Here is an 18,947-nt window from a genome sequence, read left to right on the forward strand (position 1 = left end):
TGACGACTGATTCAGGTTTCGCTTTATCAACTATAGGGTACACTACCAGTGGCCCCTCTCACAGCGATGCGGAGCGTCTTTGAGGAACGAACTCTTCCAATCCATGCTAATATACGCATTATTGCTAGCAGAATAATAATAGGTAACGAGAACACAGTTTTAAAGTAACTTTTTTACGAATATATATAAATGACTTGAACGAATACGAAGGATTAATCGTTGATACGTATATGTGTAGCGATTCTTCAATGAGATATGTATCTAATGTAGTCAGTTTGCATTGGGCATTTACATGTTTAGATGCCAGTCCTTTAAAATCAGGACAGTCAATAGAACGTAGAACGTATATTATGCGCTGTGACATTTTTTTTTTTTGACAAAGGTAGCATCGACTAACTTTAAGAAGAACGAATTCTCTTTATCTAAGCATCGTTAGGGTGTGTATTCCTTTTTAACGGTATCCGTTGATCATCAATACGTATGTGTACATTGTGTTGTGTACTACAAATATATATTTACTGATCAGTGTTGATTGACGATAAGGATAGATTAATTGTCTATTGGTATCAATCTTCTAAATACGATACAATATACGAACATATAATATGATCGTCGACGCATGCCGATATATCTATGTAACGCAGCAGACAGATCAAGACATATTTCTTTTAATCGACTCGCGTTGATAATGCATGATGCGAATATAATATAAGGGATAATAATATTTGTTAATTTACGTAAAGTAGTAGTGTCCTCAATTCGGATTAGATAGTGTAGTTCGAAAAATACAAGGTTTATGTTTCCCGCGTCCGGGATCGGAGACAAAGAAAATGGAAGTGGTGGTAGAAGCTGAAGCCGAAGCCGCGGCCGCGGCGCCAGCAAATAGTCAGTGGCTGCTCCGATCGAAGGACATAAGTAGGGGGGACTGGAGAGAGGAGAGGGAAAGAAAGAGAAAAATAGGAGGCCGAGGCAAAGGGAGAACACCATGCCATAAACATACAAGATCGGATTGGTTCTGCTTTCTCCTTTGTCTGCTGGACGGAAATATGTCATAAACGGTCAGGGTGTTATAAGATTGAGTCGTTCACTGTTGCTATTCGAGTGCGCGGGTTCACAACACCAAAAACAACGGTACGTGGATTAGAAAGGGCGAAATTTTGGTGCCGTGCGGACCGACGCGACGTCGAGTGACAGCGTGAACGGTTATGTTAGCCGAGCAGACATTCAGTACGCGTTCGCTCCGATACTACGACAGACCTGTGACTCGTTCTCGTACACGATCGCGCACCACGATCTTCTGGACTTTACGTGGAGACCCGTGATCACAGTGAGAAGAATACCAGCGAATGTGAAGTCAAGGTTATATCCAGTGCGTCTTTTTCGCTGTATTGTCAAAATCAGCTGCCATTGCTATAGCGTGCGTTTCTACTTGTTCGTTTCGGTTGTTCTTTTTTTTTTCCCTGTGTTCATTAATCGTTCCGCGCTCGTCGGCTTTCCAAAATTTCATTCAGAGCCGACGATATTCTTATTTTTGCTAGTTTATAGCCTTGCGGCGGCAACTCAATCGTACATATAGAATCGGGTAATGTACTAACGTGTGTTTTCTAAACCCTTCGTTCGACCGAGTTTCTAAACGCTGACGGGTTTTATGTGTATCGCGAATTAATCTTAACATGTTTTCTGTATTTGCGTTTCCAATTGTTTAATATTTTATTTGTGCTTATCAAATAGCTGTACTCGTCTTGGCTCGAGTGTGTACTGCTAGTATTACTGTGTATACATGCACTGTATTGGAAAGTAACTTTAACTTTCAATTATTTGTCATATGAGAATAGACGAGAGTATAAGTAATCGTTTGAAGTTCCATACACGCGACTTATTGTTACATGCGCGATACAATAATCATGAACATTATTTAACATCGAGAGCCTATATATACCTAGTGGTTATTTTTCGCTTATGCATATGTAATGTACGTTACAGATTCCGAGGATAGATATCGTATGGGGCATCTGTGTTGAAAGAGACTGTATTCGGCCTCGCTGAAGTACTTGCTGAGAGAGCAGACTTGTCAATTGTCAGAAAGAAACGGGTGGAAAAGGAATTTTCATCAAAGAAGAACGCAGAGCCTAGAAGTGAGAGTCGAAGGCTACAGTGGTAAATGCAGTGGTGGAAGGAGAGATGGATCCAGCAATGTTTGTCGCATACACTCCGCAAACGAATGGTGTTCCACTGGAGTCGAAGCTCGCTACCTATATGGTAATATATTACTCATCAATCTATTTGTACAAAGTCGAATTTTGTAAAGATGCTTCATATCATGTACGATTATAGATTTGATCGGATCGCGTAAATTGTATCCTCGAACGATATCAGGAATACATATTCACTTGTCTTTTTTTCGCATTTTCGAACAGAATCGTCAAAGTCCAGGGATAACTCTAAGTACCGCAGCTGTTACGAAACATTTGTCAAACCTTTCTCTGGATCCACAGAAAAAGGTAACAGCCAGTCCAGAGTTTGTACCTGGGAGAAACCTTTCGGGTAGCAATAGCAGCTCCCCGAATCTTTTCAATAATTCTTATCATTCGCAAGAAAATGTCGGCGGTACAACATATTTTTACTTGGGGAATGCATCGACAGATACTGTCGGATCCGAGGAAGGAACCGAACCGGTACGGAACCATTTAAAAACGCTCGTCGATTCGTTTTTATCAATCATGTACTAATCAAAGATTTGTTTCTATCGATAGATTGGAACGGTGGCAGGTCAGGTAGGCTTCGTCTATCCTGGTACACCCTCGCATCTGCAGCCGGTGAAACCTGTGACGAAACCTCCGTCATCCAATAATTCTTCAGCTCCCTCGACCCCACCGCCCCAAGCAACACCTAGTTTCTTTGTTAGTGAGAGTTTGCGAATGGACATTCTTCAGAAGAATGCTTTGACGTTAGCGCAACCCGACGTTGTACGATTCCCTGATCTACCGAACGAGGTAGATAATTATCACGAGCTGTGCCCGTTAGAACCGATCCATAAACCTGCATCGTCTATGCTTGGGTATCAAACTTCGACGTACAAAGCAACTAGCATCAAAACTGGAACGCGTTATTGTCTACGACGCATACATGGTGAGTATCCTCCTATTCTTATGATCTGTGCACAGGAAAATCTAGAAGCATCAAGGTAAAAGTCCGATATGTTTTCAGATTTCAGACTTGCCAATACGAAGTGTATGGTGCTGGTAGATATGTGGAAGCGATTGTCGCACACGAATCTTGTGCAATTGAGAGAAGTTTTTACCACCAAGGCTTTTGGTGATCATTGTACGTATCAGTATATTAAAAAGCGATTGATAATCTTTAAAAAGCATTGCGCGTAACAACATTATTATTATTATTATTTCAGCCATGGTGTTCGTTTACGACTATCACCCCGGATCGGAAACGTTGCTAACCAAACATTTCTCGGCAACCGAGTTAAACGGTTATACAGATCCATTCTCGTCGGATCCGAACGCTCCCCGACCGTATAGTCATACCAAAAACACTATCTTGAGGCAACAGCATAGCAGTATGCTACCGGAAAGCGTCATATGGAGCTATATAATTCAACTCACTGCCGCCCTTCGTGTTATACACGCCGCTGGTTCGTATTCCTCAATAATATTCTCTGCATCCTGTACAGCTTATTTATATCACGGATCGTCGGGCAAACAACTTTTTTTTGTACCTAGGTCTGGCGTACCGGTGTTTAGATCCTACAAAAGTGTTACTCACATCGCGAACGAGACTACGTTTAAGTTGCTTAGCTATACCCGACGTTGTTACCTTCGATGGTAACGCGGCGAGTCCAGTGACGCTGGTACCGCATTATCAACAAGAAGATTTGATCGCTCTAGGAAAGTTGGTGTTGGCGTTAGCGTGCCGCAGCCTTCTTGCCGTCCATCGCGACAACATGCAAGCTTCCCTCGAGCTCGTCTCGCGTTCCTATTCTACGGATCTTCGAAACCTTATTCTGTACGTATACGTTTTGCTTCCCTATTTTATCAAAGTCTTTACGAAATGAATAACCGACGAAAGGAAAACAAGTGATGTACACGATATTATTTTACAGGTATTTACTCTCTAATCAAGCACGAAGGACCGTGACAGATCTCATGCCGATGATCGGAGCAAGATTTTATACGCAATTAGATGCGGCTCAGCTCCGATCCGATGTAATGGAAAACGAACTTGCCAAGGAGCTAGAAAATGGCAAATTATTTAAGTTACTCGTAAAGTTGGCTACTATTAATGAGAGACCCGAGCTTAACATGGAACCCACGTGGGCGGAAACGGGTGATCGATACATGCTCAAACTGTTCAGGGATTACGTTTTCCACCAGGTAACGGCTGATGGAAGACCGTGGTTGGATATGGCACATGTTGTTTCTTGCTTGAATAAGCTAGATTCGGGCTCACAAGATAAGGTATTGTTATTTTTAAAAACTATTATTTTCGATAAAGTATTTTTCTCAATTTTGCATGAAATAAATAATGATACAAATTTTCGAACATTTTTTTTCTAGATATGCTTGATGTCACGAGACGAACAGAGTGTGTTAGTAGTAAGTTACGCAGAGTTGCGACAATATTTGGAAACTTCTTTCGGAGAGCTATTACAATCCGCGAAAGAAGCTGTCTAGGTCTGTGTCGCATTTTTCCTCTTTTTTTTTTATTTCTCAATCGACCAGGACAGTTACATACTCCGAACCATAAATGTGATATCACCATTTAGCGGTACTATCATTTTAATCTTTATCGAGACACAGGAGAGTGAGATTTTGGGGCGGAGGATCACGTTTGGTGACAATGAAGTACTAGTATGCGAACTCAGTTTGTAAGCATGATTTTCAAGTGTTGAATCGAGACACGTGCGAGATGTATTCTGGTACTGCCAATCGAATGTAATATATTATGCGTGAATGAAGGTCATGTGATCTTGTAAATTGGGAAGCGTTTGAACTTGCTACGGAAGCTATTACGGTACTATACGAGGCAAATAACAACAAAAACGAACACAACTTAATAATGCAATGGAAGTCTTAAGGAACCTTAAGAGAAAATCACCTAAACACAGTCAGTGTATAGGATAGATCTTAGTTTTTAGGATACAGCTGGTAAGCATTAATTTTGAAATAAATGTTTATTTTTGAAAGCAATCTTAATCAATCGTGTGTAATTATTTCGCATCGCGAAATGCCACAAAAGATTCCTTTCAATTTTGTCTTTACGTTCCAAACACGCGAGATCCGTTCTGTTCCATTTGTTTCAGTTTATCCGGCCGGCAATCTGTAGATTCGGTTCTTGAACTGTCCTATCCTCGTACCCTGCCTCTCTTCTCCTCGTCTCTTCGGCTGCTGTCCGCAATCACTCAAACTTGATCTCATTTCCTTCGCGCAATTGCACGACCACACTACAGGGCCTGTACTACAGACAGACTCTTTACGCGTACACAACCATTCCATCCTATCATCCGCACGATCGTCGGCTACCCCGTTTTATTCGCAAAATTCAACATTAAACCGGTAGGTATACTTTTTCCTCAGCAGCGTCGGCCTTCAGATAATATTTGTAGATATTTCAAACAACGACCTTCGTGTATACGTGCGAATGGACGTACGTGTAACTACTTGATGATGAATGAAAATTGCGCGATTATACGATTTACAATACGCGTCACATTATTCCTCGTTTCCAATGCTCCGCATCGACGCCCATGCGTTCACTTATCCTACGTACGTTCTGCGAAGCGAATAAAACTTGCACGTGCGTCCGTGCCCGTGCGTGTACATAGACAGTAGGACATACATACATACCCGCATTAGACATCCGTCGTTTCCGTCAAAGACGACGCATCAATTCGAACCCGACTTTGAAACTGTTCATTCTCTTCATCTAATTGCCTTAACGCTGACGTGATTTACTCCCTCGTACCGTGTGTCACTTCTAGCAATCGTTACGTATCAATCGCGTACGCGTACCACGATCGCGCGTAAGTCTTCATTTTATTCGACGTCAACCCGCTAACCCAGAGCCGTCACGCGAACCTAGCGTGCCTCTCTTCTATCGCGATCGGTAGTAATTATTTAAATACAAACGCGCGTCTCTATATCGAGTCGCAATTGAACGGATTCGTCGCATAAGCCCGAAGACAGATCGGAGATACTAGCCACCTACGTACATATAAATATAAAAGGATCATGACACGTGTTCGTTCGGAATCCAATTCCGCGGGTTGTTAAGAAACGCCGAACATGCACGGGTCACGGGAGCAGCGAACCTCCGCGCAATTCAGGCGATTTTTTCTTTGTCTGGAGGTCGTCAATTTGAATTGTTCCATGCTAAAATCTCGTGAAAAAATCGGTCTCGTTACTGCCCACTTTGCTGGACTGCGAATCGCGAGTCGCGACGATTTGAGCTGGTTGGGGAAGAACGTCTAACTTCTGCGTTCCGAGAAAAACAGGGTAACCAGAGAAACGTGCTCGGTACGCGATATATGGCGTGTATGAGCGGTTCGTCTGGTCGTTCTCCGCCTCTCACCCGTTCCTGCTCGTTGACTTTCGCGAAGTCGAGACATTCCGCGATAAAAAGGTTTTACCAGAATTCACATATCGGGCTGTGTGGGTCGAACAAGAACGCGTCCCGACCATTGGTCAACGTAGAAGTTCGTTAACGCGAGTTTTTTCTTTCTCCCCGTTAACGGTGAACCGTTCGTTCTACGATCAGCTCCGTGCACGGTCGCAGACGCATCGTGCACCACCATGTTTTGCATCCGATTCGTTCGAATCGATATTCTTGCCCGCTCTCTCGCCAGTTGCGGTTTAATCGCCGCGTTACAGAGATTAATCGTTCGCTAGATACGAGGGACAAGTTATCGGATAATGTATGTGTGTCCTGGTAAATTTACGCGGGAACGGCGGTCTGCGCGGTTTACACGGGATGTGAAACGCTTATCGAAATACATTTTTTGTCCCTTTGCTCTCTCCTTTTTAATTAGCGAATGCAAATAACGGGAAAAATGAAAATCTCGAGCAGCTTAGTTACTCTTTAAACGTGGCCGTAATATCTTACGAGCAAAGTCGGCGGTCGTAATCCTCGCAATCCGAACGGTGGAAAAGGAACCGCAACGATGAAAACAAACTTTGCCGAGACTCGAAGAGCACGAATTTAATTTTATCTCGGTTACGTTTAAGTACCGCGCTGTCCCCATAATTTTCATTTCTCGCCAGACCACGTATACTCATCGATTTGTGTCTCTGTTAGTATCTAACTGTAACGTCACAGTTAACTCGTCTCCCAATTAACGTTAATCCCTTTTAAACTATATCAAACATCGTTAAAGCCTGACAATTTAGCGTGTACGTGTCTGAGGGACATCGATTCCTATTTACTCCCCATATTACTTGCACGTTTTAATTCGTTTCTCAGTTTCCTTCTCCGAGCTAATCCTGTCGTTTCGCTTAGCAACAGTATCACGACCCCAGAATATTTGTTGGTCTCGTGACCAAAAACTAATTGTAAGACCGATTACCTAACTTTCAAATACCGTGCTCAATGATATCTTTACATAAAATAGCATTATTAAAAAAGTACACTTCAGTCTCGCGTTTGTATCGTTCGCTCATAGACGGTATTTTCGCATCTGTGGGACGTATCTGCCCATCTCGTTCGAGCGATGGGGACACGCCAACGTCGCCGACAAAGTCGCCCCAATACACATCGGATATCAGATGGATTTAACGGTGACCCCCCGCGCGAGAAGATTGTCGCTGCCCAGAAACTCGGAGGGATGGTTGAGAGAGAAGAGAAGAGCGGCGTACGAGGATAAGAAGAGATCGGCAAGAGGTGGCAGTCGTAGTGGAGGTGGTAGTAGCGGCTCCCCTCTCTGGCAGCGGCAGCGGTAGCAGGAACAGCAACACGTAGTACACGGTAACCCTGTGACGAGGACGCAGTACGGTAGTACGAGTTCGTTAGCCACGGTCGCTTTTGGTAGTCCCATAGACTAGCTTTGAATTGAACCACAGTCTCAGTCTCGCTCGGTCCAGCGGCGCAGTCGCCGTTACGCGTACACATTTTTTCGTATCTACCACTCCGACCACTAGCACCACCGCCAGCGTCGCTGTTACCACCGCTACCACCACCTGGTCATCGACGAGCGTGTCAACATACACGTTAAACGTCACCAGGACCACCGAGCCATCCGGTTAGCTCCTGGGAAATAACGAACGAACGTCCTAGCATCGTCGAGACGGCGCGAGGTAAGCGACATTTTTACACGATCTTCTCTTTCACGATTTACGGGATAGCGTCGGTGTTCGGTGAGTGAAAATGGTGGCTGTACAGATGCGCGTCCTTAGCATAAGACGCGAACGAACATCCCCCGTAGTCAAGAGCACCTTTGTGTCTTCGTTCCATCCGCTCTGCGTGTATCTCCATCGATTTTCGTCGGCAAGACCCGCCCTGTAATTTTCTCGTTCTCTCTCGCTCGCCGTAGTTTTGCCTTAACGCGTTTATCGTTTCGCGTTTAAAGTCGAGCGAGAAGCTGAGTTCAGACGGATGAGATATCGCGTCGGATTCCAGAAACGCGACCATCATTCTTCCGACTATATCGGAAACGAGTCGACGAATCCTTTTTTTCGACGAGCGCGCGCGTGTTTGCCCGTCGCGCGACTCGCGATCGATGCTCTCGTATCGGCTTCTCTCTTTCCTTTCAATCTTTCACCCTCCGTCTACGAAACCATCCGGTGCTTGTGGTTGGTTGTTTCTGTTACGCTCGCTAGCCGTTCCGTTACACTATGCAGACAGCCTCTCGATGGACCACGCGCGCTTTATTTATCGATTTTCGATGGAACAAGTAAATCGATCTGATCGCGGTATTCTTCTCATTGCCAGACGTCTCTCGTCTTACGGCTTAAAAAAGAATACATGTTCTTTCGCGTATTGAATATTTTGCTCGTGATGCGATTTACTAATGAATTTAAAAAGGGACGAATAAGTACGGCTAAATATGATAAACGACTTTCTTATTGAAAGTCTGAATGTTTAACTTGGGTATAAAAATAAATGGAGATGCATCGCCGGAGCGGCTAACGCGTTTTTCCGAACTCCGAGCCGACTGTTTACGCTCGATAGTTTTTGTCCGTTGTTTTTCTCGCGGGTCGTCGGCGAGCGCCGAGACGAGGCACGATCCGCATCTCGAATTACACACGGTGAACCCTGTGAACAGAAAGAACTCGTTCGAGGAACTTTGCCAACGTTTCGACCGACAATTTTAAAGTACGTAGTTCAAAGTTTTAGAGAATAACAAGTAACTACAATTAATAATTGTCGGATCAATTTCTTTCCGAGAGTATTTGATAACTAATTAGATAATGTCAATAGTGACTAAGCGTCGTGAGATCGGATATGGGTACTATTACACGATACAGCGAAACCCGTATTTAGATAAAAGGTTCCTTATTCCGTGCGACGCTTTTTCAATGCTTTCTTGTATTCGAACACTGGAGCTCGTTTATCTTGGTTAGTGTTCGAGACGAATTCAATTAAGGATATTGTATTTTTTTCGTGAAAAATTACGAAGGAAACCCTGGTATTTTATAAAAAAAAGTGGTAGGTATGTACGCTAACAGTACTAACAGCTCATCGGCTTCCACGCATAAGCTTCTCCTATCTCTCGGCCCTTTACGTAACAAGATTTCCTTAACGCGAAAAGTGTGCGTAATACGCATTTATCTCCGACGGGGATCGTTCGTGGGAGAGGGTCGTCCGATGCTTAACGATTTTTTTTCAAGCCGTATGCGTCATTCCCCGTACGTTACGTGTGTTAATTCATTAAAGGACATCGAGTAGGCGACGCCGATGTTGCGTCGACCCTTTGAGGCGGATAACGCATCGGACAAAAACACGTCGATCCGCGTTATCGATCATTTCTTTTCCTCCTCCCCGTTCCATGAAAGTCGACGAATTCAGTTACTACCTAGCAGCCGGTTTAAGGATGTATTGGCTATACAGTCAATCCCAAAAGTTTATGTTCCTTAGAAAAACGCGTTTCCTATAATTAAAAAGAAATCAGACGTCGGAAGTATAATGCTAATAATAAATAGCTACGTGCTAAAAAGTATAGATGGAAATATCCAATTAAGTATTGACGCTGACGAAAAAACTTTTTTTTCTCAAAATATCGAAAAATACTTCAAATAAAAGTTGTTTGTCTTCTAACTTCGATATTTAACGAGTTACGTATGATTATTTGGCATTTTATTGATGTTGACAAAATCCGACCGTTCCAGCGTCGAAACGGCGAACTTCTGGAAAAAAATTTCGTTTTTCCTCAATAACTTCTAAACCGTTGAATCTACGGGAAAATTGTATAGGACCTTTCTTGTAGAGGACGACGAGATTTACAATTTCTGTATAAAAGTTTTTCGCTAGCATTAATATTGAAAGAGTTATGGACGAAAAACGAAAAAACAGTTTTTTACAAATTACTCGTTAACTATGGACGCTAGCGAGAAATTTTTACATGGAAATTGTAGATCTCATCGTCCTCTACAAGAAAGGTCTTATGCAATTTTTTCGTATGTCCAACGGTTTGGGAGTTATTGGCCAAAAACGAAGATTTGGAAGAAATTGAAGGGGTACCCCTTGGAAAAATCTCGGAAAAATCGAAAATTTTTTTTTGTTGTTTATTATTAGCAATATTTTTCCGACGTCTGATTTCTTTTTAAAAAATGCGTTTCTAAAGTGCATAAAGTTTTGGGATTGACTGTAGCCAATACATCCTTAAACAAAAACTGGGAGAGAACAACGGTGCTCGTTAGTGGTTGTTTTTAGTTGTAAAATGCGAACCGTGTAATTCTCCCGTATTCTGTAAACGCGTCGCAACGGAAGGAGGGCTACCCAAGAACTTTTCTCCGTGTATTTTCAACCACCCACCGCGTCGTCGAAAGAAGTGTTTTAATTCGCGTCCCCCGCAGATGGTTCTCGCGATGGACGGCGAATTAATCCTCGCCAAGAGCTGACAATGTAATGGAACGAACAAACCGTTTTACGGTAACTTAACAATATTGGTAGGTCGTGGGAAAAGAGGAAGAACGAAACACTCGTCTAAATATCTGAACTATCCCATGTTCCAATTTGGACGAATAAAATTTCGTTGTGGAATTTATTTATACCATTCGATTTATCAAATCTCTCGTTTATCTGTGTTTACGTTGCGAGCAACGTTTTTATCGTGTTAATTAAGGATGTTCGCGGTTCGAAATTTTTCATGAACATCCGCAGTTTCAAACGATAAAAGCGCGTATCTGTGTGTCCGTTTTTTGATCAATGGGGAGGGAAGAGGGAAGGTTTGTCGTCGAATTAAGTTACGGGAGAGTAATTCGAGGGGAAATTGCGTGCGATATTTGTTATTGCCGTAGAACAATCGTGTTACGGGCGAGAAACGGAGGGTGACGAGATGCAGAGGGAAAGAAAGAGTAACGAGAAACGGGGCCTCGGGAACATGTGCGATAATAATTGACGACGTCGTGTTTTATCGCGTCGAAAAAGGTTTCACGATGACATTGTGACACGCATATTTTTCATACACGGAGAGGAGAGTCGGAGTTTCGGCCACAGGAAACTATCTCGATTTTCTTTGACATCTCGTGCACACACGAATATAACGGATAGTATAGGTTGATGTATGAGTCTTGAAGCGCGAGTGACACTCATTTCGTGATTTCCTGCTTATCGCACTGTCTACATTTATTCTTAGCACCCGATGACATTCGTCCCTTCTCCGTATAGATATACGTACGTACGTAGGTTAAAATTACAATACGATTCGAGCATCTCGAACATTTCTTGACTCCGAATTCAGACGAGATCAACGCTCGTAATCGTGACTTTTTTTATTCACCGAATTGAGACGGGATCAATGTTCGTAATCGTAACTTTTAAAGACTTAAGTCACGCGTTAGACTTTGTACACGGGTATACTTACATGGTTCACATGGTTAAGAGTACGCGTTTGAATAGAACCGTATCGTGACCGTGTTATCTACCACGATCATATTTCCCTCTTTAATTAACCCTAATTCGCGATACATCTGGCGACTGGCGACACAGTTGCCACCAATTTGCTGGCGTCTCGCGTTCCCTGAGCAGTTTGTCGAATCGACGGCACGATTCGCATCGTGCAGCTAAATTGTCAGCAAGATGGTATCGGCTATAGGCACTGGGGAGAGTCGCGATCGAGGTCCATTGTCGGTATCGTTACCCACATACCACGTCATGCGTATAACCATAGCGAGCTGCTCGGTTCAATGGATTTTCATCGAAAAAAGCTCCTCTATGATGGCGCGTCGTAATTCGAGCCCAACTATTTTTTATTCTCCGAGCCAGGAAGAAAGAATAGGCGCAGGACGAGGATCGGGAAAAAAAAAAACCCGATAAACGAGGGAGAACGTCGACGTAATGGTCGCGTTGATTAGATGCGCTTCAAACGCTAATGTTACCTAGTTTTTCCTATCAAAAGAGAGACGAATCTTGTCTCGCCTACGGCCTACGCAATTACAACGTCCCTCGTTGAAAAGAGTTTCGACGGATTTTCTATTCGCTTTTGTCTCATCTTGGCGTAATTATTTCGCAGAAAGGGACGCTTCTAGTTGTTTCGAGGACGAATTTATTTACGTGGTCTGGAAAGTTGTTCAAGCATCGAGTGTTTGCGGGGTAAATGATCGAGCATTCCGCTTGAGGGAAGAGTGACGGAGGCAAGTGGATGTCGCGCAAAGCAGAAAACGCGGTTATACTGGGTGCCGGATATATTGTATGGAAATGGCGTACAGTTCACAGTTTACGCTATCCGTTTCTCCCTTTACTTATAGGATAAACGCGCCTCGCTTCACCTCGGCTTCCTGTTTTCCTTCCGTGCATCCGAACAGGAAGATGTAAGATATATGTATTTGTCCTAGTCGGAATTTCAACACTTATCATCTACTGTTCTTATTACAATTCAGAGGAATGGTTTTAATCGATACAGTTAATATCTGAAATTTTAACCCCTTGAACGACAATTTATTTTCAGTCAGCACTTGAAACAGGAAAGTTTATGACGAGCTGGACTCGTCATTTCCGTTCAAGGGGTTAAAATTGTATTATGTATCTTAGAGCATTATTGTTAAAGTGAGGCGCGCAACTTCCGGTTCTCTCGACACGTGCGAAAGATGCGTTCTCTCCCTTCGACCCGCGAAACTGCAAACTCTCGTTCTCTTCGACTCGTGGCTTTAGGTTTAACTCTGTGAACCTTGCACCCAAATAATTATAATTGATCCGTTTAGATGGAATTCGTGTCGATAACTGTGTTCGATCGATTCTCTCAAAACCTTATACGGTTCCTGCACGTAACCGTTGGCTACGGAGGAAAAATCGTAGATCGTAGCAGCTAAACCGGTACCCTGAATCGAAGAGCAACGTTCCTTACATGGATATCTGAGTGTATGTACGTACGTGGCACGCCACGAGCATAGTCTATATCCGACGACGCATTATCTGCTTTGCTGCCCGCAGCAAACTCTGTATTGCATTTTACTCGAGTCGTTCTCTCGTCACACTCACGATACGTCCTGCGCCAGGCTATATTCTATCTCTCTTTTATCAGAACCTTTAACCGCGGCACCCGCGCTTCGTTTTATTCTTCGTCTGTTTCTATATCGTTTACCAACCTTTCTCGTGGTTCGCACGAGCTCCCTCCCCTTCAACGGAATATATCCCATTCTTTGGTTGGTCGCGTGTCCGGCTAGCTTTTTCTTTGTACCTTCGAAATCGCTTTTCGGGTTTCATAGTTCCCGGTGCCTGATCATTGACATTTCAATTTTCTCCTCCCTTCGGACATTCAATCCCCGATTTTAAAAGGATCACAGGTGCACACCTGTTCCGTTCCTCTGTGATGGTTACGCAACGAACCCGATAATCCAAATTGATGATACTCTTCGGAGACCCGAACTCGATCAATGACGCGGGAATCTGAATATTAAATTGTAATCATCCTTCAGATTCGGGGAATCCAATCGGCTTTCGATCGCACGCGTTAATTGAATTGGACCTCGGGGGTGGGTCTCGATCCGTACGTTTCACCCTTCAACTTCTATTTTCTTTATTGCGTTTGGGTATGCAACATTTCCAAAGCAGGAACACTGCCAAGTGGGACGTGGCACATTTTCTGCTTTTACCCTTTGCTGCCCGCTATTTCCGAGTCTATTTCTTTTTTTTCCTTCGAGCGCGAGTCGATGGCTTCGCGAGTTGTATGCACTCTCCCGCGCCGTTTCCGATATTCGGTTTTAGATTTTAGGGACCACCGCGGCGCGGGGATTTAGGGACGTTGACATTTAATCGGTAGAGGAAGTTCTATCGCTTCGCTTATCGTTTTATTGTAGACTCGCGTCTGCGTAATGAACGAGATAACGTTTCGTCGTGCTCGTTTCGAGGCTTGAAAGTTTATTATGTAATATTTTAGAAAAAAACAACAGTTCACGATCTATGTAGAAGCCTTACCCAGTTGTATTTGTCTTATTCTTCTGGAATCTTCTGCTTCCGGCTCTTGACGAGAGCCTGGCTTCGCTCCAGCGAAATACAAATTTGTCCGGGCGTGTATTTGAAGAAGGAAGAAAAGAAGAAGTAACGGTAGTAAGGGAAATGCTCCTCGCAGCAGTTGCCGGTGAATCATTTATCCGCGTCGTTCGTTCCGCGACAGAATTTTTCTTCTCTTCGCATCGTCTCTTCCGACGCGACGCAACCCTTCCGTATCTTTCTTCTCTTCCTCCCAGCTGCTTTAACCATCGTGAACAATCTTTCAATTACCCGAAACTCGTTAATTATTCCTAACTACTACCGTGACGCATTGTCCACGTTCTCTATGGCGTACAATAAATCCATTTGATTTCAAATGGATACGATTTAACCCATTCGCTGCCAAGTTATTTCTTGGTAAGAGCACATATATTATCATACATAATCATTTAGAAGCAGAAAACCAAAGACGAGTATACTCGTCGTTGGCAATGGGCCTTCAAAAGAGCCTGCATGTTATAATATATTTAAAGCAGGACGAGTATACTCGTCCTGTCAATGCGTGACACCCTGCCAAAGACGAGTATACTCGTCCTTGGCAGCGAATGGGTTAAATAATAGATTTCAGTGACTTACGATGTTGAAGACCCCCCCGAGGTTAAATATGCTTCCCGACCCATCTTAGATTGATCAGCAATTTCTACTTGCAAGCACACCTTCGTAGTATAAAGTACGGGAGTTCAAAACCAATTTCCTGCCACGAATCTCCCGCGGTAAATTGCAATATTTCGCCATCCTTCGTTTAACCGAGAGGGGCGAGCCGCAGTCTTTTCCATTAGTAGTTTAAATTTCGTTATCAATTGGAAAGATACTGTTTGATAATTTGCATAAAGGAATGGTGAGGAGGATGAAAGGGAACAATGTGTAAATTCCGTGGCACGCGTTCGGGTTTAATTATCCTAGGACGAGGCACGTTCCGAAACGAACTAGGAGAGTTTCGTGCGCGCGACAGGATAGGCTAGACACTTGAGTCTAGAGAGAAGGACGGCGAGGAGGAACTCGTTCATGCAAATTGACATTAATATGCAATTGGAACAATAGATCCCAATTAATTATCTCCGGTTAATTGGGACGCAGCGCTGTACCGGTGCAGCGTCTTAACGAAGTTACCCGCGCATCCCCTCTAATTTGTCGGCAAAACGATACGAAATTGCGCAACGCGTTCCCAGTAAAATTAATATTTACAACGGGCAATTTTGAGCACCCGCGCCGTATCAGCATTATTAGAACTATATCCCAGTCGTCGTTATCGTCGCGAACTTCGACGATACGCTGTTCGTATACCACGTGTGCTCTCTTACTCGTCTACCCTTAACCGTCCCATCGTTACCACTGATTTTCGCTATTTGCGCCCCATCGAATGCGACATCAATTTTACTTTACGCGACCCTCGAGAGTTTCTTGGTAACCGAGTATGGCAGATGTAGTTTAAATAGTAATTGACCTCGGAAGAAGCTGGGATCAAGAAATCTCTCCAGCATCAATTAACCCGTAACACCAGTTTCGATTGGATCGCGTCAGCTGCGCCATAAATGTCCATATTAGTTCGGGCTTGATCGTCGTCTAATGACTTCGATATTTGCGGGTTAATCCGCGTCCGCGTGCAACCGGAGAGCCCCGTGGCGACACGCGAATGCAATCATGCCTGTACATTCCCGTTATCCCGGGATCAACCGAAAATCGAGATCACGCACGTAGACTGATACTCTTGGTCAATGGATGGTTGGTCCTGAAAAAATTCGCGTGGCGTTCTCGTTGCACGACGGGACTGCCTTTGAAGGCAGTTCCTTTGAGCCTGCCTCGTTTCGCATCGTCCATATATTTTTAGTTACCAGTCTCTCCTTTTTTTCTGCAAGGGGGATCGTTTTTACCGCGCAGTCCGAATAAATGGCCAGTCGTGCGCGGGTCGCTCAAAGCCGTACTTTCCGAATCTACTCTCATCCGCGTCAGCATTATATTCGGAAATCCGATTTCCCCGTTACGTTTAACGCTTTTCTATCTGGAAAAAGATAAGGAATAAAGCCCGGATCTAGTCTGTAGTTACTCGCAAAAGCGTCTGCTCCCTGTGACGTTCCCTCTCTCTCCTCTTACTGATACATTATTTTTATTATATATAAACTCTTTATTTCAGCCTCTTTGCCCCAGAAATGGACTCGGTTTTACATTTCCTACTCACTTCCCGTTCTTTCACTTCCTCCGCTCACCCTTCCGCTACCTCTACGCTTCCTACATCTCTTATAGTGTCTTAGATAACATCCAATATAATCTAAGTCTTGTGCTTTCTTAAATCAGTCTTTGCCTGTTTACCTTATCTGTCTAATTTATATAAACTATCGACGCTTCCTACATGTATTATAGTCGTTTAGATAATATCCAATATATTATTTTTATTATCGCGCGTATATATTTGGTATAAAAATTCATCTATTCCTCGTTCGATGCTCGAATCTTCTATTCCAAACAGAATTTAGTTTGCTGTCGAGTCGGTTAGAAGTCTATGTCCACGTTGCAAGATACTAAAAATGTCGGAAAGAGGAAATCGGTCGAGTCACGTTCTCGAATACTACTTCGACCGTGATCGACGACCAGGGTAAGAGAAAAAAGCACGTAGCTCATCCAGCAGAAGTTAGAGATAATACGCTATCGCGACTCGAACCTCTCTTCTTTCCTCGATACATCTAAGTTGTTTAAAGAACCATTCATTTTTTCTTCTTATCGTTCACCAAAAACTAATGTCAAGGTTAATCGACGATAAATTTGATTGCACCAAAGCTTCATTGTATGAATGATACATTTGTTGCATGGATATTATGGAAACGTTTGGACGATCGAATAAATTAAGAATGGGTGGAAAAAATTTCATGGTTTGTAGCCACACAGTCGGAATTCTACTCGTTTCGGGAAATTCAATTTAATCGAAGGCGAGTACGGGAGAGAGTTCAAAGTCCAAAGGGATTGAACCTTTTCCTTCATCCTTCGCCACACTGAAAAATTCTGGTCACCGCATACCGTCATAAAGAGATCAGCACCGTTCCCATCCTTCGCTGCGTGATTTCTCGAATCGCTACCGATGACCCAGTATCTAAGTAATCTTGTTTCCATCTAGAATCCTCGACCTCCGTTCCACCGCTCCATTCGTTACATGCAAAGAGTCGTGGGGCATTGATTAAAATCTGTTTGAAATTCTCTAAGATCGTAAATATGTATGTAGGGTGATTTAGTTTTCAGTCCGCCTCCCTCGGTCAGGCAAGAGTAATTTTAGTCTTCGTATTCGGTCGAGCCTACCTATCAGTATTGGTCCCGCAATACATGTATCGTTAATCTATAAATATTCATGTCGAAAACGCTTGGACGATTAGAATCCTGAGCTTCTCTTTCGATTTTCAAGCTTTATATGTACGTGCAATGGACGTATCGCGTATGTGCCTGTGCACACAGACCATAGACGCGCCCTTCACCGAGCGACAATAGCCATCGATGAGACGACTCTCGACAAAGGTAACAGTTGCCGCATTGTCTCACGGGCTTCCACGATATCCAGCCGAGTGTCCCGATAATTTTGTCAATTCCGTCTACCGCAGCTTCGCGCTTTTTCTCTCGCGTACATCTGCGGCAACAGTTTCCGATAGTCCCGTTCGCATCGATGGGTGTTTCGCTTATTATCAGTTAGACGCATAGATCCTAGTTCAGATATCGTTGGTCTTGGTATCAGCACTCGCAGCAGCATCACTTTGTAAAAATATGAATTCAACCTTTCACCCGTGGTATAATTTTTTATTCCACTGGCGACAGGTCGATCTCGATTCAATTTACCATGCCAATGTTTTAGAGTATTATCTTTCCGGTTAAGGAAATACTGGCTATACAGTCAATCCCAAAACTTGATGCACTTTAGAAACGCATTTTTTAAAAAGAAATCAGACGTCGGAAAAATATTGCTAATAATAAACAACAAAAAAAAATTTTCGTCTTTTCCGAAATTTTTCCAAGGGCTACCCCTTCAATTTCTTTCAAATTTTCGTTTCTGGCCAATAACTCCCAAACCGTTGGACATATGGAAAAATTGCATAGGACCTTTCTTGTAGAGGACAATGAGATCTACAATTTCCATGTAAAAATTTTTCGCTAGAGTCCATAGTTAACGAGTAATTTGCAAAAAACTGTTTTTTCGTTTTTTGTCAATAACTCGCTAAATATTGATGCTAGCGAAAAACTTTTATATGGAATTGTAGATCTCGTCGTCCTCTACAAGAAAGGTCCTATGCAATTTTTCCATATGTCCAACGGTTTGGGAG

The 18,947-nt window shown here is 43.3% G+C and overlaps 2 protein-coding genes and 1 long non-coding RNA gene across 8 annotated transcripts in view; 2 read left to right on the forward strand and 1 right to left on the reverse strand.

Moving 5' to 3' along the window:
• The first annotated feature begins 45 nt into the window (after nt 1-45).
• On the forward strand, nt 46-5,207 carry PAN3 (Poly(A) specific ribonuclease subunit PAN3). 6 transcript variants are annotated; one of them, XM_018032274.2, is made up of 9 exons: nt 46-142; nt 1,984-2,259; nt 2,418-2,675; nt 2,754-3,129; nt 3,208-3,324; nt 3,407-3,646; nt 3,735-4,017; nt 4,115-4,469; nt 4,569-5,207. In XM_018032274.2, exons 2-9 carry the CDS (start codon nt 2,182-2,184, stop codon nt 4,683-4,685), a joined length of 1,824 nt encoding a protein of 607 aa, XP_017887763.1. In that variant the 5' UTR covers nt 46-142; nt 1,984-2,181; the 3' UTR covers nt 4,686-5,207. The 6 variants fall into 6 exon arrangements, with proteins under 6 accessions (XP_017887763.1, XP_026673086.1, XP_017887760.1 ...); XM_026817285.1 differs by lacking the exon at nt 46-142 and adding an exon at nt 185-1,417; XM_018032271.2 differs by lacking the exon at nt 46-142 and adding an exon at nt 185-1,369.
• LOC113464860 (uncharacterized) lies at nt 5,167-6,116 on the reverse strand. The gene is made up of 2 exons (XR_003389708.1): nt 5,859-6,116; nt 5,167-5,784 (listed from the first exon to the last, which is right to left on the reverse strand). It is a non-coding gene; the product is annotated as an uncharacterized LOC113464860 (long non-coding RNA).
• Nucleotides 6,117-7,805: 1,689 nt separating this feature from the next.
• The window catches only part of LOC108629474 (uncharacterized), a 21,660-nt gene continuing 10,518 nt past the window's right edge, over nt 7,806-18,947 (forward strand). Inside the window, exon 1 of the mRNA XM_018032168.2 lies at nt 7,806-8,300. The gene's annotated coding sequence lies outside the window, so the exon portion shown is untranslated. The remainder of the gene's footprint in view (nt 8,301-18,947) is intronic.

The sequence above is a fragment of the Ceratina calcarata genome, unplaced genomic scaffold, assembly GCF_001652005.2.
Source record: "Ceratina calcarata isolate Rehan_Ccalc_2016 unplaced genomic scaffold, ASM165200v1 scaffold569.2, whole genome shotgun sequence".
Taxonomy (NCBI): Eukaryota; Metazoa; Arthropoda; class Insecta; order Hymenoptera; family Apidae; genus Ceratina; species Ceratina calcarata.

Bases quoted from the DNA above. Each gene is read 5' to 3' on its own strand.
- PAN3 (XM_018032274.2), top strand. From the start codon at position 2,182: ATGGATCCAGCAATGTTTGTCGCATACACTCCGCAAACGAATGGTGTT. The intron at 2,676-2,753 runs GTACGGAACCAT...TTCTATCGATAG, and splicing joins CCGAGGAAGGAACCGAACCG to ATTGGAACGGTGGCAGGTCA. The intron at 3,325-3,406 runs GTACGTATCAGT...TTATTATTTCAG, and splicing joins CAAGGCTTTTGGTGATCATT to CCATGGTGTTCGTTTACGAC.